The sequence below is a fragment of the Saccoglossus kowalevskii genome, chromosome 6 (genome assembly GCF_978046115.1).
Source record: "Saccoglossus kowalevskii chromosome 6, keSacKowa6.1, whole genome shotgun sequence".
Lineage (NCBI taxonomy): Eukaryota > Metazoa > Hemichordata > Enteropneusta > Harrimaniidae > Saccoglossus > Saccoglossus kowalevskii.
In genome coordinates, this window is record NC_140646.1 from 17,908,427 (window position 1) to 17,930,207 (window position 21,781).

The 21,781-nt window shown below is 35.6% G+C and overlaps 1 protein-coding gene across 1 annotated transcript; it reads left to right on the forward strand.

Moving 5' to 3' along the window:
* Window positions 1-7,099: 7,099 nt before the first annotated feature.
* LOC102808931 (monocarboxylate transporter 13-like) lies at window positions 7,100-16,262 on the forward strand. The gene is made up of 4 exons (XM_085500774.1): window positions 7,100-7,605; window positions 10,756-10,899; window positions 14,087-15,106; window positions 15,720-16,262. The coding sequence occupies exons 1-4, from the start codon at window positions 7,407-7,409 to the stop codon at window positions 15,896-15,898; spliced, it is 1,542 nt and encodes a 513-aa protein (XP_085356900.1). The 5' UTR covers window positions 7,100-7,406; the 3' UTR covers window positions 15,899-16,262.
* Window positions 16,263-21,781: the final 5,519 nt, after the last annotated feature.

Here is a 21,781-nt window from a genome sequence, read left to right on the forward strand (position 1 = left end):
CAAATTGGGCAGTCTGTGCTACAAATCAATTGAACTTGAATGGACCTGAAACTTACTAAATTCAAAGTGGGTAGTCTGTGCTACAAATCAATTGAACTTGAATGGACATGAAACTTACTAAATTCGAACTGGGCAGCCTGTGCTGCAAATCAATTGAACTTGAATGGACCTGAAACTTACCAAGTTCAAATTGGGCAGTCTGTGCTACAAATCAATTGAACTTGAATGGACCTGAAACTTACTAAATTCAAAGTGGGTAGTCTGCGCTACAAATCAATTGAACTTGAATGGACATGAAACTTACCAAGTTCAAATTGGGCAGTCTGTGCTACAAATCAATTGAACTTGAATGGACCTGAAACTTACTAAATTCGACGAACTGGGCAGTCTGTGCTACAAATCAATTGAACTTGAATGGACCTGAAACTTACCAAGTTTAAATTGGGTAGTCTGTGCTACTAATCAATTGAACTTGAATGGACCTGAAACTTACCAAGTTCAAATTGGGTAGTCTGTGCTACAAATCAATTGAACTTGAATGGACTTGAAACTTACCAAGTTCAAATTGGACAGTCTGTGCTACAAATCAATTGAACTTGAATGGACCTGAAACTTACTAAATTCAAACTGGGTAGTCTGTGCTACAAATCAATTGAACTTGAATGTACCTGAAACTAACTAAGTTTAAATTGGGCAGTCTGTGCTACAAATCAATTGAACTTGAATGGACCTGAAACTTACCAAGTTCAAATTGGGCAGTCTGTGCTACAAATCAATTGAAATTGAATACACCTGAAACTTACTAAATTCAAACTGGGTAGTCTGTGCTACAAATCAATTGAACTTTAATGGACCTGAAACTTACCAAGTTCAAATTGGGCAGTCTGTGCTACAAATCAATTGAAATTGAATGGACCTGAAACTTACTAAATTCGAACTGGGTAGTCTGTGCTACAAATCAATTGAACTTGAATGGACCTGAAACTTACCAAGTTCAAATTGGGCAGTCTGTGCTACAAATCAATTGAACTTGAATGGACCTGAAACTTACTAAATTCGAACTGGGCAGTCTGTGCTATAAATCAATTGAACTTGAATGAACCTGAAACTTACCAAGTTCAAATTGGGCAGTCTGTGCTACAAATCAATTGAACTTGAATGGACCTGAAACTTACCAAGTTCAAACTGGGTAGTCTGTGCTACAAATCAATTGAACTTGAATGGACCTGAAACTTACTAAGTTTAAATTGGGTAGTCTGTGCTACAAATTAATTGAACTTGAATGGACCTGAAACTTACTAAATTCAAACTGGGTAGTCTGTGCTACAAATCAATTGAACTTGAATGGACCTGAAACTTACCAAGTTCAAATTGGGTAGTCTGTGCTACAAATCAATTGAACTTGAATGGACCTGAAACTTACCAAGTTCAAATTGGGTAGTCCGTGCTACAAATCAATTGAACTTGAATGGACCCGAAACTTACATTGTACCAAGTTCAAATTGGGTAGTCTGTGCTACAAATCAATTGAACTTGAATGGACCTGAAACTTACTAAATTCAAACTGGGTAGTCTGTGCTACAAATCAATTGAACTTGAATGGACCTGAAACTTACCAAGTTCAAATTGGGCAGTCTGTGCTACAAATCAATTAAACTTGAATGGACCTGAAACTTACCAAGTTCAAATTGGGTAGTCTGCGCTACAAATCAATTGAACTTGAATGGACCTGAAACTTACCAAGTTCAAATTGGTTAGTCTGTGCTACAAATCAATTGAACTTGAATGGACCTGAAACTTACCAAGTTCAAATTGGGTAGTCTGTGCTACAAATCAATTGAACTTGAATGGACCTGAAACTTACCAAGTTCAAATTGGGCAGTCTGTGCTACAAATCAATTGAACTTGAATGGACCTGAAACTTACCAAGTTCAAATTGGGTATTCTGTGCTACAAATCAATTGAACTTGAATGGACCTGAAACTTACCAAGTTCAAATTGGGCAGTCTGTGCTACAAATCAATTGAACTTGAATGGACCTGAAACTTACCAAGTTCAAATTGGGTAGTCTGTGCTACAAATCAATTGAACTTGAATGGACCTGAAACTTACTAAATTCAAACTGGGTAGTCTGTGCTACAAATCAATTGAACTTGAATGGACCTGAAACTTACTAAATTCGAACTGGGCAGTCTGTGCTACAAATCAATTGAACTTGAATGGACCTGAAACTTACCAAGTTCAAACTGGGCAGTCTGTGATACACATCAATTGAACTTGAATGGACCTGAAACTTACCAAGTTCAAATTGGGTAGTCTGTGCTACAAATCAATTGAACTTGAATGGACATGAAACTTACCAAGTTCAAACTGGGCAGTCTGTGCTACAAATCAATTGAAATTGAATGGACCTGAAACTTACCAAGTTCAAATTGGGTAGTCTGTGCTACAAATCAATTGAACTTGAATGGTCCTGAAACTTACCAAGTTCAAATTGGGCAGTCTGTGCTACAACTCAATTGAACTTGAATGGACATGAAACTTACCAAGTTCAAACTGGGCAGTCTGTGCTACAAATTAATTGAACTTAAATGGACCTGAAACTTACAAAGTTCAAATTGGGCAGTCTGTGCTACAAATCAATTGAACTTGAATGGACCTGAAACTTACTAAATTCAAAGTGGGTAGTCTGTGCTACAAATCAATTGAACTTGAATGGACATGAAACTTACTAAATTCGAACTGGGCAGCCTGTGCTGCAAATCAATTGAACTTGAATGGACCTGAAACTTACCAAGTTCAAATTGGGCAGTCTGTGCTACAAATCAATTGAACTTGAATGGACCTGAAACTTACTAAATTCAAAGTGGGTAGTCTGCGCTACAAATCAATTGAACTTGAATGGACATGAAACTTACCAAGTTCAAATTGGGCAGTCTGTGCTACAAATCAATTGAACTTGAATGGACCTGAAACTTACTAAATTCGACGAACTGGGCAGTCTGTGCTACAAATCAATTGAACTTGAATGGACCTGAAACTTACCAAGTTTAAATTGGGTAGTCTGTGCTACTAATCAATTGAACTTGAATGGACCTGAAACTTACCAAGTTCAAATTGGGTAGTCTGTGCTACAAATCAATTGAACTTGAATGGACCTGAAACTTACCAAGTTCAAATTGGACAGTCTGTGCTACAAATCAATTGAACTTGAATGGACCTGAAACTTACTAAATTCAAACTGGGTAGTCTGTGCTACAAATCAATTGAACTTGAATGTACCTGAAACTAACTAAGTTTAAATTGGGCAGTCTGTGCTACAAATCAATTGAACTTGAATGGACCTGAAACTTACCAAGTTCAAATTGGGCAGTCTGTGCTACAAATCAATTGAAATTGAATACACCTGAAACTTACTAAATTCAAACTGGGTAGTCTGTGCTACAAATCAATTGAACTTTAATGGACCTGAAACTTACCAAGTTCAAATTGGGCAGTCTGTGCTACAAATCAATTGAAATTGAATGGACCTGAAACTTACTAAATTCGAACTGGGTAGTCTGTGCTACAAATCAATTGAACTTGAATGGACCTGAAACTTACCAAGTTCAAATTGGGCAGTCTGTGCTACAAATCAATTGAACTTGAATGGACCTGAAACTTACTAAATTCGAACTGGGCAGTCTGTGCTATAAATCAATTGAACTTGAATGAACCTGAAACTTACCAAGTTCAAATTGGGCAGTCTGTGCTACAAATCAATTGAACTTGAATGGACCTGAAACTTACCAAGTTCAAACTGGGTAGTCTGTGCTACAAATCAATTGAACTTGAATGGACCTGAAACTTACTAAGTTTAAATTGGGTAGTCTGTGCTACAAATTAATTGAACTTGAATGGACCTGAAACTTACTAAATTCAAACTGGGTAGTCTGTGCTACAAATCAATTGAACTTGAATGGACCTGAAACTTACCAAGTTCAAATTGGGTAGTCTGTGCTACAAATCAATTGAACTTGAATGGACCTGAAACTTACCAAGTTCAAATTGGGTAGTCCGTGCTACAAATCAATTGAACTTGAATGGACCCGAAACTTACATTGTACCAAGTTCAAATTGGGTAGTCTGTGCTACAAATCAATTGAACTTGAATGGACCTGAAACTTACTAAATTCAAACTGGGTAGTCTGTGCTACAAATCAATTGAACTTGAATGGACCTGAAACTTACCAAGTTCAAATTGGGCAGTCTGTGCTACAAATCAATTGAACTTGAATGGACCTGAAACTTACCAAGTTCAAATTGGGTAGTCTGCGCTACAAATCAATTGAACTTGAATGGACCTGAAACTTACCAAGTTCAAATTGGTTAGTCTGTGCTACAAATCAATTGAACTTGAATGGACCTGAAACTTACCAAGTTCAAATTGGGCAGTCTGTGCTACAAATCAATTGAACTTGAATGGACCTGAAACTTACCAAGTTCAAATTTGGTAGTCTGTGCTACAAATCAATTGAACTTGAATGGACCTGAATCTAACTAAGTTTAAATTGGGCAGTCTGTGCAACAAATTAATTGAACTTGAATGGACCTGAAACTTACTAAATTCAAAGTGGGTTGTCTGTGCTACAAATCAATTGAACTTGAATGGACCTGAAACTTACCAAGTTTAAATTGGGCAGTCTGTGCAACAAATTAATTGAACTTGAATGGACCTGAAACTTACCAAGTTCAAATTGGGTAGTCTGTGCTACAAATCAATTGAACTTGAATGGACAAGAAACTTACCAAGTTCAAATTGGGTAGTCTGTGCTACAAATCAATTGAACTTGAATGGACATGAAACTTACCAAGTTCAAATTGGGTAGTCTGTGTTACAAATCAATTGAACTTGAATGGACCTGAAACTAACTAAGTTCAAATTGGGTAGTCTGTGCTACAAATCAATTGAACTTGAATGGACATGAAACTTACCAAGTTCAAATTGTGTAGTCTGTGCTACAAATCAATTGAACTTGAATGGACATGAAACTTACCAAGTTCAAATTGGGTAGTCTGTGCTACAAATCAATTGAACTTGAATGGACCTGAAACTAACTAAGTTCAAATTGGGCAGTCATGTGCTGGTAATGTGAAAAGCCCTCGTATTATATGTGTATGAAACGATGATTATTTGAAAATAGATTGAAATTGATAAACACAATTCATTCTCGCTAACTAGAGTGTGTTGTTTTTCTACTCGCTTGAAAATGTATGTAGAACGGATTAGTATGTTGCCGCGAGAGGGCGTGATCAATGACGATAACACAATTTTCAAGTTGTTGACTAAATGTTTTATTATGTTGAGCCATTTCTACGGGGTATTTTAAATCATGTTTTTTAGGTGTGGAAAGGGGAGTCTTCGGATGAGTAGATCATCTCTAATTATCACATTCTATATACATGTATTAAGAAACCCGTAACAGATCCAGTCTCTGAAATTCAACAAATTAAATTACAATGTGTACTTAACACAATGCAAAAAGCCACAAAGGTTGAATCTCACTGGTCATTCTTGATAAAATGCACAATATGAATGAGATTGACAATTATATATGCAGGGGGTGGGGTATTATTGGAGCTTTCAAGTTTTGTTGTCCGTATGTCATGAAAATCTCAAGAATATTTTAAGGCAATCTGGTACAAGTGTGCTTTTGGATACTCCTCAGATCTGATTAGGTTGTGTACCAAATATGTTAATTTCAGAAATTAGCTAATTTGCATATTTTTGGATCAAACTTAGTTGGGATATGAATGGCATACCAGTTTACATTTTAGGAAAATGTGGGAACGTCTTCTGCTCAACAGCAAAAAGACGCGCAATTCACATTGATTTACCGGGTAAGTAATTGTGAGTATCGGTCGTCGTTTCGACGACTCAAAAGTGTCACGATGCAGTGGCGAGAGATGTCAGCCTTTTAAAGATCACACATGAAATGACATCCAGCTGAAATGTATGCAACAAGTAACTAATAATACACAAAATCGCCGCACAATGCAAGAACTACTTTACGTGACCATAGTACATTTACCAATTACGCCCGCTACGATCGTCCGTATACAAAAATACATTTTACCCACATTTTATTATTTCCCACTTTTATTTTTCAAGTAAGTAGATCATTAAGACCTGGATTATGATGTTTTAAATGTTTAAACATTAACAAAATGTTATTCGATAATATTAATATTATCCTTTGATATTTAACCTCTGACCTCTGTAAAGTCAACCACACCGTCTTTACACAGATTTGTTCAACCATTTATGAAAATAACAATTATTTTTAGCTTCGCTGTCGACTTTGTCGAGCGGAGATTATCGACTTCTTCTTGAAAACTACAAGCCTGAATGCTTTGATACTTGGTGTATATGTACCTTGGGTAGACCTCTCTTAGATTTGTTCATTTCATGATAATATCTTAAATTTTCTAATTTTGGTGAATATTTTTGTAATTTTTGGTAAAAAGTGATATTTTCGACTTCTTGGTAAAAATCGTAATTCCGATTGCTTTGATATTACATATATATGCAAAACATGCGGACCTCTCTCAGATTTGTTCATTTCGTGCTGATATCTTTAATTCTTTAATTTTGGTGAATATTTTTAAAAAGTAAAAAGTGAAATTCTTGAATTCTTGTTGAAAATAACAAGTCCGATTGCTTTGATACTATACATATTGTTCATTTTCTAATGATATCTTCAGTTTTTTAATTGAAATGTGCATTGCTAACAGCGGAGCTATCTCAGCCGATAGGCTGCTTGTTATTATATTGTTATACTTCATTGCTTTCAATGCGCGTCACAGGTCATGAGCCACATATTAAAATAGGGCGATTCTGAACGAAAATGTTATTCTTAGATTACGAATAGTATATATTCTTTCTGCTTACATAACCTAACACATTACTCTGTTCGGGAACTTATCAGTATTTCATGGCGGAGAAGTCAGAAATAGATGACCAGTCATGTCAAAGTTATCGTTTTCAAACGTTCTCGCCCACGCGAGATCTTGCCAGAAACAGGAAATCCACTGCTTGATTACCCGAAAACATTTGTATACGCCGTAGTTAAAGGGTCACAAGTCCATTCTGATGTTCACACTGTAGAAATCGCATCATCTTCGTCGGCAAAGACCTGTTTATGTAGCCATTCTATCACCACATTCTCGGGAAGAGTATGTTTATTTCGAGTTCGGAAAACCACACGATTCGAACGAAGCCATCGCACACGACATAAGTTGTTGTTGAACTTTGAACTATTGCACGATCTTACGGTCAAAGAGTGCTATTGATTGCTTACGTGGGCAGACCATTACCCCGAACCTTTACTGACATACTGCTCTACTTGCCGTATATACGCCCCGGAATGAAGCGTTTATGTAAAGTCGATGGAGAGTGGTATGGTTGGCTTGTTGTTGGTGCGAGTCATTTAACCTTAATGTTAATCATGGGATCAGTGGTTAGCATGGGGGTTTTCCTGGTGGTATTATTGGACTATTTTGGTGAGAGCACTGGCAAGACGGCTACAATTCAATCATTGCAATCATTCATGATGCTTTTCCCAGGTAGGAAAATATGATGTTATAACAGTATCGATCTCGGCAGCAACAAAACGCAGGTTAAAGGTTACAGATCAGGTTGCAGGTCAGGTTACAGGTTGTCGATCAATAAAAAAAATTCTCAATATTTAATCTTTTTCACGATTTTTTTAATAACAGCGGTCACGATCCCGGGTCGTCCTCGTCATCGAAAGCGATGGTCATTTAAGCCGAACTCAGACAGCCTTGCTCGACACCACAGGAAAATCTTCTGAGACCGCCATTTTAGAGGGGCGGCAAAGGGGGTAGCTGGTACAGTTTTACGGGAAATAAATAGGTTTTTTTTACAATTTACAAGGAAAAAAAGACGTTTTTACAGTTTACAGTGAAAATTGAATGTTTACAGTTTACAGAGAAAATAAAGGTTATTTTACATTTTACGGAAAATTAAGAAAAAAAAACCTAGAAAATTCTTGTACGTACCGAAAAAAATGAAACATTTTTACAGTGTACGAAAAAAATATTTGATCGATTACATTGTACGTCTAGCCTGTGATTACAGAATTACGGAATTTATTTTTTCAACTTACGTTGTACGAACAAAAAAATATTGCAATTACGTTGAACGAAAATAACCCTTACCCCCTTCATCTTACACTACTGTCGCCGACGAACGCGGGGACGAACGTCTTGTCTAAAATATTAAACACGGGTCGTCTTGTTTTGCGACAACTCACACTGAAGCGACGCGACATCCGTATTCGTCGGTGAACGTCGGGCGAAGCTGTCTGAGTCGGTCTTTAGGGGTGAACCATTTGAGATCTTGGGGGGGGGGGGGGCTTGGAAAATAAAAAGTTTGTAATTTTTTCTCGTATAAATCTTGTATCAATTTTTTTACATTAATACCTATGCTTCCTAAAATGAATATTACGTTCTATTTTTTCTACTTGGATTGGTATGGACATTTGTTTGTCCAAAATCTTTCAAGCCCCACCCGGATTTCAAATATTCCGCACCTTATCCACAATCCCTAATTGTACCATTTTGTAGCTTACAAAATAGTATTTTATCACATCGTAATACTGCTGACACGTTGTACTGTGTAACTCCGGTTGTCTTCCACATGGTTGTTGGATTAATTTGAACTACAGTTTTAGAGTCTGTTTTTTTATTAGCAACAATTTTTAATATGTTTACAACAAAAAGTCGTCCAAAGTGCATAGGATAGTGCAATATTCAAAGATTTATGGCGGGAAAGAATGTGTAAGCTTAACGATTCTAATTTGAGTTTAATTCAATGTTTTAATGACTTCTAATTGTAATGTGTCGTTTGTTAGGTTTCTTCCAAACCGAAACAAAGTTTGGAACTGAACTCGAGTGAGAGCGCCCTCATGTGTTTGAAGTGTCTGTCTATCATGATTTATACACACCTTCGTCTGAATTTTGACTAAAAATAAGTGGTTAGATTTCTTAACCGCCTAACAGAAATGTTTTTCTTTTTCTAAACTTGCACTTTATATTACAGATACATTTTTTTTTCAAAACCGCAATATATTAATTCTTTTTCTTTTATATTCAGAGCTACGGGTGTGGTCTTTTAAACAAAGTATATTTTCTTTTCTGAGAAAATTTTGTTTTGTTCATATTTTTATCACATTTCTGACCTCAATATGAAAAGGGCAAAAGTTGCAATATTTATTATTTATCTTATAACAGCCATCTCCAAAATGTGTACCCTCTAAAATAGTGTATATGCTATACATCAATGTTATACATTCAACAACTTTCAACTGAAAAAAGATGGCCACAAGTTTGTATAGTTACCGAATTCTTAGATAGCAAATCTAGAGGGCAACATCTTTTGAAATCCAGCATTTCAGCAGTACTGAGGAAAGGTTAAAGGGTTAAAGTTGCAGCTATTACTCCTTTAAACGGTCCAACCATGATAAAAGTATAGACAGCAACATCATTCCATAGAAACTGGTTGGAACCTGCTCACTGTTAACTATGTGAATCAACTGAACGGATTAATGCATATCTAAAACGTTTATTGATATTAGTTACTCTTTTTTATTGTCAAAGTTTTGTTTATGACTAAACAAGTACACAAACTAAAGTCAAATGAAGCTTAGAAAGAACTCCTGCGTGAAAAAATTTGAATGTCTGAAATAAAATAACAGCAAATTATGGAAATTTGAATAGCTGCTTTGTAATCACAATTGTGAAAACAGAGAAATAAACACTGTACATCTGTGGCATGTTAACATTTTTAGTCCTCGTTTTGACGTAGTCTGAAAACGGAGACTTATGGACTCCCCAGATCTAGTACGTCGATGATATATCAATGCATATTCTTTTATTTCAAAAATATTTTTAAAGTTAAATATTGAGAAAAATTTTATTCATCGACAACCAGTAACCTGACCTGTAACCTGCGTTTTGTTGCAGCCGGTATCGATCTCATGTCAACCCTAGGTTATTTACGCACTGGCTGACTATATACTCTACGGTAATAACCCCTCTCGCCCACAGGTGCTCGGAACGTTTCCTGGATAATAAAAATGACCTAAAGTGGGATCTTTATTATATGAGTAGTAGGGGAATGTACCGGCGACTGACTAACTATGCCGATCCCAATTTAGGTCATTTTTTATTATCCAGGAAACGTTCCGTGCGCCTGTGCTCTCGCCCGCTCGGAGCGCTCGCTATAGTATTATTTATACTAAACTCCAAAATACAACGACAGATCCGATTTTTGAAGCTGTTATTAGCATATTCATGAGTAAACGTCATGAAAGTAAATGATCAATTAGTGCTTGTTTAACACGGGGTCACTGACCGCCTTCTACATGTACCGGTATAGATTTAGTTCTGAACACCTAGTCCACTTCCCTTCCCTTCCTATCTATTAATGTGTAATTAAAAGGTGGTGGTCGTGACGCCGCGTTCTGTTCGATACGGGACTGATAGTGACGTATACAACGCGTGTAAAATACGTTGTTTGTTTACATGAAATTCCAACACTCGCTGCACGAAGACCACCACCCTGTACAAAGAATTGGGAAATCCTTGTTTAGCGCTTTCTAACATCACACAACTGATGTATCACATTATATTTGGTTTAAAAAAGTCCGTTACCAAGATATGTTTAAATTAATGTTTATTTTTTTTTCACAGGTCCCGTGGTAAGCAGTTTGAATAATAAATTTGGTACCAGACCGATGGTTGTTATTGGTGGAATTTGCTCAAGTGCTGGTTTACTACTATGCTCATTTGCAAATAGCATTAATGCATTACTCGTGACGTATGGTGTAATTGTTGGTAAGAAATGAAATATCCACGTCAAACAACGTATGATCGGTGGTATGTTTTCCTGTGTTTTCTGGTTTGATTATTTTGACATTTTGTAGACTAAACTTCCACACGTACGCAATTTAATATCACAGCATTGTGGCATGACACGACTGCTATAAAGTTACTTAAAAGTTGAGCTACCTTTCTGACCAGTGCTCATTCATTGCCTTAACATTATCTGTCTGTGTGGAAACAAACTAAAACTAATAGTACAGAACATCTAAAGCCTTTGCCCCCTAAATATATTTGGAATCAGGAGTCCAAAAAATATAGACTGGCATGTTATGTAGCCATCAAATAGAAAAACATTTTTCTGACTACTTAAAAAATAATACAGAAGAAATAGATGTGAATCTACAAATTAGTAAAGAGATATTAATAAATACAGCTGAAACTTGACACACAAAAACAGATTAGACAACCTTGGTTTGACAAATCTTGTAGTGAATTAAAGCGAGGGAGTTGTCACCGCACATGCGTCAGATGGCCATAGCGTGTTATGTGTACAAACAAGCGTCGAGTCTTAAGCCTTTGCGTTGGGACTCGATTTCCGCGCATGCGCAAGTGACGACCCCCCCGCTTTAATTCACTACAAGAAACTTACCAAAGTATCAAAACTGCTTTCTAAAGAACCTCTATATGAAACACAACTTTTATTTTATTAAAAAGGTTTATAAACTTTCACTAACTATTAAGAAAAAAAGAATTCAAACGTCAGATGATCAAAGCGGGAGGGTCGTCACCTGCGCGCGATAACAACACACGCTAACAACGCAAAGGCTCATAGGTAGACGATTGTTTGTAAACAATGACACGCTATGGCCATCTGACGACTCCCGCGCTTTAATCAATTAGAAATATCAGACAAGAACAAGCAGAAAGAGTACTGCGCACTATTGAAACAACTACGTTGTCACCAAACTTAGAACAGTCCATTTTAAATTCTACTAGGCTGAGTCATTTCAAAAAAATTTATAAGTTAGAAAATGTAAATAACAATGAAATTAAACAAGAACCGTTGAGCAAAGAGAAATAAACACAGGGAAATTGTAGATGCAAAAAAGAGGTGAAAAATCTAGTGGTGGTGATGCCGTTACAAATTATATGCTAACAATAAAAAACAAATCACTTATTCAAAGTCTATGCAAATTATTTAATAATATTTTAGTTAGTACATTTCCGAATGCTGGAGTCAACTTTCTTAAGTCCCTTTACATAGATCTGGTGAAAAGTCAGATCCGGGAAATTATAGAGCAATGCAATATCCAGCTATGCTTATCTAAATTGTTCATGAATATTCTGAATGGAAGATTAGTTTTATATTTGGAATCAAATAATTTGCTAAGTTTGGTTTTCAAAAACAGCGTAAAACCACAGATGTCATTTTTCTCTTAAAGACATCTGTAGAATAAAACCTTGTACAACAAACAAAAATAAATCCAGAAAATAATATGCTTGTTTTATCGACTTTAAATAGCATACGATAGTGTCTGACGAGAAGGTTTAGTAATATGTAATAGTAATATGAAATACAAAGTAAAGTTACCAACCGGTTATCTGATGATTTTATACCTAGATGTGGAGTAAAACAAAGTGAAACCTTTCACCAACTCTCTGCTGTATTTGGTGAACAAAATCCTGTTTTAATTAATGATACACCACTGAATGACATTTCTTATGCTGATGACTTGGCTTTATTATCATAAAGTGCTGAAGGCCCACAAAACTGTTTAAATAAATTATCAAGTTATTGCTCACAGTGGAAATTAACGATGAATATAAAGAAAACTAAAATTATGCTATTCAATAAAAGTAACTATTTATTAAAAAATAACTATATATTGAATAATGAGACTATTACAACAATGAAAGAGTTCTGTTATCTTGATGTAAGCTTTACACCAAACGGAAAATTTAAACTAAATCAAGAAATGCTAAAAAAACAAAGCATTGAAAGCACTGTTCACTGTCAGACATACAGTGTTGCATCACAAGATGTCTGAAATTAATTTCACCAGTTCTGTTATATGGATTGGAGGGTTAGAATTCAAATGCTGCCAAATAATCACATCATTAAGCATTACTGTTCTAAGCATTGTAGAACAGTGTGAACTTGAGGATTTAAAGTCTGACAACCTTAAAGTAAATAACATAAAACAATTATCAGATTCAATAAAATCAAAACTATACATTAAATATTCTTTATTCTGGAAAGATCAGCCAAATAAATCAAGTGGTAATAAAAATGGGGAGGGAAATAAGCTGAGAAAGTTATTCAAAAAAAGATTATTTCAGACAACATCATTAATTTCAATCTACCGAAATTGTTATAAAAAAATGGAGTAAGTGATCACACTCTAATAGAAATAGAATTAGGTCGCCGAAAAGAATCCACAAATCCAATTGAGGATAGAAAGTGTAAGAAATGTAATAATGATGTGATAGAGGATGAAATGCATTTTATTCTGGAATGTGCATGTTTTGAAATTGAAAGACGATGTTTATTTCTAGATTGTAACATTACTCATAAAATCACAGGCAAGCTAACTGCAGATGTTTTTCATAAAATAATGAAGCATGACCTTGCCCTCTCCAAACTTTTGAAAAATACATTATTCGATTATATAAATACACATCTAATCCATGACAGAACCAATGCCTTTTCCCCTAGTTTTTTTCTTTTTATTTATTTAGTATTATTATTTTAGTCTTTTGTTATTTACCATACAAAGCCCTCTGATGATTTTGGTTGTGTAATAACGTTATTATTATTATTATTATTATTATTATTATTATTATTATTATTATTATTATTATTATTATTATTATTATTATTATTATTATTATTATTAGTGATAACAATCGAAAACAACAAAACAGGTATTCCTGCACTGCATTTTTTAGCATAATTTAACATTCTTGGAACACAATGCTGATATCTGTTTAGCTGAATGTGTATTAGTCACAGTTGAAACAAATACCTCAAGATGTATATAATGATATGCGAGGTAATTAGTGACTGAATGAATTTAGCACTGTAAGCATCTTTACTATGAAGCTAGACCATTCTCATGTACATATATGTCATGTGCACTTAATTGCAATATACGTTTATATGTATTGATGAATAAAATACATTTCTCCTCTGTATCAGGCCTGGCTAGTGGAATGTCTTTTGGACCTAGTATTGTGATTATTGGACACTATTTTCACAAACGACATGCCGTAGCCAATGGAATTGCCTATGCTGGTATAGGTACTGGCATTATGGTATTCCCACCCTTGTGCCAGGTATTAATCGATACATACGGATGGAGAGGAGCAATCATTGTAATTGCAGGAATTAATTTAAATATTGTTGTCTGTGGAATGTTGATGAGAGCACCAAGGCAATGTGTACGGGAGAGAGAAGATGGCACGAGAACTAAAGACAATATCAACACTAACGTGGAATGCATAGATGATGATGATGATGATGATGATGATGATGATGATGATGATAAAGCTGCTGTTGCTGCTGCTGCTGATGATGATATAAACAAAGAACGTCTGCTCGAAGCAGGAGACGTGGAAGGCACGAATAACATCCAAATCGACCACTTTAGAGATAGTTATATGTTATCTCAGTCTACTAACCAACAGACAGATGACGTCCAGTCTATACACAATGCTAAATCACCATTGAAGAAAATCAGGGTCATCCTGGCTCTGCATTTATTCACCAATTCTTGGTTCAGAATACTATTGTTTTCTGTATTGTTTTGGAGTACTGGTCATCTTCTATTTCTTGTCCATTTGGTAAACAGGGCAGTATCTGACGATATACCAATACTTGATGCTACGTTTGTAATGACAATTCTGGGTATATGTTCAATACTTGGCAGAGTAATGCATGGCTGGTTCGTAGACCTAGGATATTTTTCCCCAATGTTCCTTTCGTCCTGTGCCTTTTCCGTGTGCGGTGCGTCAGCACTGCTCGTTCTTGTCGCCAATGGTAACTATTGGATATATGCTTTGATGGCGATATTATACGGTACCTCCAGTGGTATAGGGATCGCATTACACGGTTCTGTGTCTATGAAAGTATGCGTTGGCACAGAACATTTATCAAGTGCATTCGGTTGGTATTTATTTTTTGCTAGTTTTGGGAACGCACTTGGACCATTTCTTGGAGGTAAGATATTTGTTTTTACTAATGTAGTATATAGGTTATATTAAACCTTTATATTAACTAATGACACTATAAAGTGAACTGACACATGAAGCAATGGAAAAAAGCATTATGGCTTTGGTTCAGGACATCTACATTCAAACTTGGTGGATCAAAGTTGGTTCATTTCGTAATATTATGCAATGCATGTCACAGAATGGTATTTAGGATTTACGATTCCAATTTATTCGGTTTTGCTAAGATTATGCGATTATTAAGTAATACAACCCGTTATATAGCTTTTACATAATATATTATGTACATAAGATAAATGCGATAAAGAAGATAAATGCGTTTTACCAATATAAGTTGAACCATTAGAAGGAAATGTTCCTTGGCCTTTCTAGTGGCTATACAAAAACAATAAACATCATTTCAACACCACTCTTGTGGTGGAGTTGGAATTTTGTCTATTTCACGTACACATTATAACCTTACTTTCAGATTGGATATATGACATCTCATTGAATTATAATCATTCATATTTGCCGGTTGTGTATTTTTGTTACCAACACTCTTCATTTTTATGCAAATTGTCCCCAAAAGATGCCAATCAAATTGTCTCTTTTTCTTTCAGGTTGGGTATACGACACTTCGTCGAATTACAATCTATCATTCATATTGGCGTGTTGTGTATTCTTGTTTTCAGCACTCCTCATGTTTATGCAAATTCTCTACAAAAGGTGCCAATCAAATCGTTACTCGCGTCACAAGGCAGATGTACAAGATCAACACAATGACAACACTGAGTTGTGAGACAAATAAAGTAATGGAGGACCGTTGCGCCACATCAAATATTGTAATATCAGACTTCATTTTCTACGATTTACAAATGACCACATGCAGTTTTTCAAAAACGCCACATTTCAGACAGATTACTTAGGTGCAGTCAAATCACCGAGACACTCGTTGCACCAGAAATGTGTTTATTCCAGTATTATTCCGTAGTGTACGAGTATGTGAGTGTAACATTGTTATAAAAGAACGTTGAATCATGAAACATCCAACGCCCAACTAAGTTATTGTATATTTCACTGCCATGTTCTAATTTATGCATCCTTTGCAAATGTCGCGCTGTTTTAATACCAAAATAAATGGAACTTCAAAACGCTACAGATAACCGGTATTCTTTCGTTTCGTATAGACGCATGCATGATGCGTGCTGGTCTAAAGTAAAACAAAATAGCAAAAACAAGTTGACCAACATTTTTCAAAGCACAATATCACTTTTATGGTTTTCCATAATTTGAAAATGCCAAAATTGCGAGTTGCCAGTAACCGTGCCTCCACGCAGATGAAATTTAAACATCTATGTACATTCCGATCAGAAATTTTCAGACACACATTATCATACGTCGTCGAATTACAACGTATCATTTTTTATCTTGTGGTTACACACATCTCGTTTATGCAAATTACTTACAGATGATGTAAAGCAAAACGGATGCATAAACCATCTCAATGACAAAAAGGAAAAAGTAACGCAGGAGCATTAGGTATACATAGTACTACTATAACCTTGTCCGTTGTATATGCCAAACGATGTACATCTGTTTTTGTTTTCAGTCAGTAAACGATCAAATGATAATTTAAAGGGCGGTGGTCGTCGCTCCGCGTTCTGTTCGATATGGGACTCATAGCAACGTATACAACGCGTGTAAAATACATTGCTTATTTACATAAATTTCGAACACGCGCTGCGCGACGATCACCGCCCTTCAAGGCGAAAATAAAATGGCACACAGGGTACCAGTAAATCAAATACTGAATAGAAATATTATCAGTGGTTTTAACATTAACATCAAAGGGCGATGGGCGTCGCGCCGCGTCCTGTTCGATATGGGACTCATAGCGACATATACAACGCGTGTAAAATACATTGTTTACATGAAATCCGAACACGCGCTGAGCGCCGACCACCGCCCTTTAAGCTGGTGGTTTGTGAACAGGTTTACGACGATAAAGCTGTTGATGAAGTGCAATACACACCTTCCAAACATTTCAGTAGCTTACCTGTTTTATCATTTGAATCATTCATAAGCCCCATTTTCGCACAATGTTGGCAACATACAGTTGAAAGCACTTTTATTTTTTATAAATAACTTGGTAAACAATGAAATCTGAATGTTACAACGTTCACACATTTTACTAATCAAAAGCTGACATATTGTGCCGTTATGAGTTATTGTTTATCTTCATTACAATAAATACTGGCCTGGATTTCGAGAGGAGTGTAGTAAACACAACTAACCTAGGAAGAACGCAATGTCAGCAAATAACGCCGAATTAGCGGTGTGATAAATACTATGTCAAATCAAAGTAAACTTGAAGTTCGCTTGAACACCGTAGTAACACGGGTAAAATAGTCGTCCAATAAACTTCAAAAGAGGGAATATTTTGATCACAAACAACATGAAAGCCTGTTAGGGCCATATTAGTTCAGAAAAAATAAATATTATCACGAAATCACGAGATACTGTACCGAGATCACGAGATACTATCACGAGATCACGAAATACTATCACGAGATCACGAGATACTATCACGAGATCACGAGATACTATCACTATCAGTATATAGAAATCACTTTTCCTGGCAGCAATGTCCGCGAGATGAGTGGAATTTGCAGTAATACATTTTTTAAATCTAATTTCTCAAAATTTAAAGAGAACTTAGAAAAAGTTCCTTGCTCTATCTTAAACTTACAAGTTCAACATATTTTTAAAGACACAACTGTAAATTGTAATTAACTTCACTCGAAAAGAACAATCCGGAAAAAAACGAATAACACAATATATAAACCAAAACAATCTATTATTGTATTTCACAATAGACTCAGTAATGGACAAGGAAAACAAGTTAGTTGGAATGCAATATATAAAATAATTAAAAAAAAAAACCTCCAGAAATTTGACACTAATGGCGTTCATATCTTACCACGGAGATCAGAACTGTTACTTAAATGACTGGTTTATGAATACGAGCGGGAAATTAGTATAGTATAGTTTAAAGACTGCTGAAAAGACTGAAACATCATATGTACCAATCAAGAATTGAATAATAATGGTCATTGTGTTCTATATGGGCCCCAGGACAACATATATAGCATAAAATACAATGTTTGTTCACAGAAAATTTCAAAACATGCTGCTCTGTGGTTGTATTGTAAAGATTTACATGTCATTATACAACAAATATTTCCTAATGAAAAAAACAAACAAAAAAAAAAACGAAAAATCTAATGGTTGTTAAAAGTTATTGTAACCTCAAAAATGCACATGATAAATATATTTAAAAATGGCCAATTATCGCCACGGACAGTTATTATAATTTCAATTTATTACATGCTTCACGCATGATTTGCTTAAAGAGGGAGGGATGTCACATGCGCACGCGCGGGAATTGAGTCCCAAGCGATGATAACAACACACGCTAAAAACGCAAAGGCTCATGGGTATACCTTTGTTTGTAAACAACGACACGCCATGGCCATTTGACGTATGCGCAGACGACGACGCTCTCGCTTCAAATAGTTATGAAATGGTATAAACTTGAAAACAACAGCCTACAATGGTTCACGGTCGTCAAACCCCGCCAACGCATGCAAACGTTGTACTCGAAAATCGAACATGCAGCACGACCACACTGCCTTGAAAGTATACATCATTTTTTGTGCATTTAGTATTTATCCAATATTTACATACTATAACAACAATTTTAATTCATAGTGATAAAACCGGAAATTTGATAGTTGAAAATAAAACCACATCACTTCTGGTAACAAATATTACTTTTAAAAAAGCAAAAAAATAATTCACATAATTATATCAAAGAAAACTTAAAACAAGCATAGGCTGACGTATTGGAGGTACATGAAGCGAAATTAAGGAATATTTAAAATTATTTCAAACATTCCCTACCTACTGTTACAAATAGTATCACATGGGGGTGGGGTTGATTTGAGCGGATAGAGAAATGTTTACTAGAACGAAATACACAGCACACCATTGAATCAATAACAAATATACGTAATTATAAACACTTAAAAACAAACGAACGCGCAGTATAATATTCTATACAGACGCTCTTATTCTCTACCCCATTTAACTTTCTTTAATTCGCACAATGCCAATGATGGCAAATCAGCCTACATACTGACAAGTTGATGTGGGCCGTCAGCGGTGAAATAAGAAGGATGGTCGGTGTTGCTTCACTTTCCATTTATCACAAATCGCCTATGCCAAATGTTAAGTACTTCACTAGTATTACATTGTCTGCGTACGCTGTATATGCACAGAAAATTTGCATTCTTCGCAGATCAAGACACTTCCTTGTGTGGCATTATTACATATCCATCTATTAAATCTGGACGCGTTGAATTAGTCTTGGTTAAATTAGGAGCACATCTACTTAATAATATATTCTCTGCCGTTTTGATGGGCGCCCTGGTGATGAATCTGGTCTTTTCATGAAACTCCTAGGAGACGGTTGTTCCGATGTCTACAGGATGAGAAACATACATACAGAAACACATAAATACCTTTGAAACATAAATCGCCAGAATAGATAGGCAGGCAAACACACGGACTTACATACATATTCATTTTTTTTTATCTACATACCAATCTGCGTGCTGTTGGGGACCAGAAATGTGGATCTGATTGTGTTCTTGTTGACGTTGACGGCGCATGTCCCTGCAATATAATATAAAACAATGTATCCATATGTGAGTGTTTCAATAAATATAGACAAACACTCGAACAGACGCTGTGTTAGTTGACTGTTGAATTTTACTCAAACGTCGAGTATTATCATTCAATAAGCGTCTAATTTTAAATGAATTTTAAAGTCAAGTAAGACAGTTCTTTGTTTCCTGTTATCTGGCAACACTTTTGTTAGAGACAGATCTGTGACATACCGAGCTTTGATTTGATGTAGATGCTGACGCTGACGAATCATTTTTCAAATCCTCCAAAAGATATACTCTATTTTGGATAGTCGTTTGATGCTTAGTTTGGGGTTCATATTCAGGATCGACCTGTAAACAAAATAAAAGAACTTAATGAAGTTGTAGCTAGATGACGAGTAAAATGGAGCTAGGAGCTATAACAATGGATTGCTTTTGTGACCATGTTATCAAATCTACGTGCTGTGAAGCAAATGGATGATTTTGCTGCATTAGTATTTATTGACAATTAAAAAAATACGAACAACAGTTTTTTTGTAGGGCTTAAATTATTAAAGCGTCAATAGATGTCTTACGAATATTTTTTTGTAAATATAACCACATTAAGATGGCAAAATATGAATATATACACATTGCATGGGCAAAGTAACATAAAATGCGATGCGGAAGCTAATGGTCCAAATAGACGACAACTGTTACAAATTGACACAAATGTCATTAGTCATTACAGCTACTGTCGCTTTATTTTGTCAACACGCACATTATAAATATGTTCGACATGTTTTCCATTCAGTCGTATATAGTTTGTGTCAATCTAGTTGTACTATGATGAAAAACGAGATATGAAACACAAACCGCACAAATGTTTAAAATATTACTATGCAAGTCGTTTATCGCACCGCTATATTTTAGAATTTTAATTGAGACCAATTCCAAGACTTTCATCCAATTCCTTTACTGGATAAGTTTACTGGATAACTGTGCATTATATATTTGAATTATCAGCGATTAAATGAGAATGTAGTTACCGTGTATACACTTACTATGCTTCCCCCTGTGTCACGTGTTTCAGCTTCCTGTGTACACTTGGGACACTTTGATATTGGTAACGTAGAAGCATCCTCCACTGATGTTTGTGTGCAGGGATTGAAGAGAAAATGTCCTTCAGAGCATTTGTACCAATCTCCCATGGCTAAGGACTTGTATTTATCGGTGGATGTACAATTCATTCTAGAAGGTATGTATAGAGCCCCCAGAAGCTCGTGATGTCGTTGTTTTAGGTGAGTGAGAACAGTGCTTCTTGCAAAAGAATCCAAACCAGTGTTATCCCACAGTTCTGTAAGTCGATGTTGACAGGTTTTATAATTTAAAAACGGACTTTTCAATTCCATAAAATCCCGATGTAGTTCTCTTTCGGTTAATAGCACATCAGCATAGAATATACTACTCTTCCATAATATATCGTGAATATGGTTATCAGGGTTGAATACAGTGTTCATACAGTTTGGGTCGCGAGTATGTTCTTGTGAATCCAGTGTCACAACGGAAGACTTTGCTTTCAAGATTTTGTTCAGTAAACTGTTTACAACCTCTTCCATGTCTCTTAGATGATATTCATATTTAGTATATAATGTGTCGTTATCTTTGTTGGTTACTCTAGGCAGTAAAGGTAGAACTTTGGCAACCTGCAGTTGAGCAATAGCAAGTTGTCTGTACTGCATGATGTTTTGTTCAATCAAGCATATTTTTTGTAGCGTACTTGCGGAATGAAGACGTATCTTCAGCTCTTTTTGGTAGCGTGTGGGAACCACTGATGCCATTAATTGGTGTACTTGTTTTCTTGCTGCTTCGATGAAAAAGCCCTCTGTGTAACCATTCAAAATGTCCTTCACTTTCTTAATATCCTCACGGTTTTGCCAAATAATATTGTTATATCTTTTATTATTTATAGC

What these genes read in the sequence shown, in the direction of transcription:
- LOC102808931 (XM_085500774.1), top strand. Translation starts at nt 7,407, where the DNA reads ATGAAGCGTTTATGTAAAGTCGATGGAGAGTGGTATGGTTGGCTTGTT. An exon ending in ATTCATGATGCTTTTCCCAG is followed by an intron (nt 7,606 to 10,755) that starts GTAGGAAAATAT and finishes TTTTTTTCACAG; the next exon opens with GTCCCGTGGTAAGCAGTTTG. An exon ending in GACGTATGGTGTAATTGTTG is followed by an intron (nt 10,900 to 14,086) that starts GTAAGAAATGAA and finishes CCTCTGTATCAG; the next exon opens with GCCTGGCTAGTGGAATGTCT.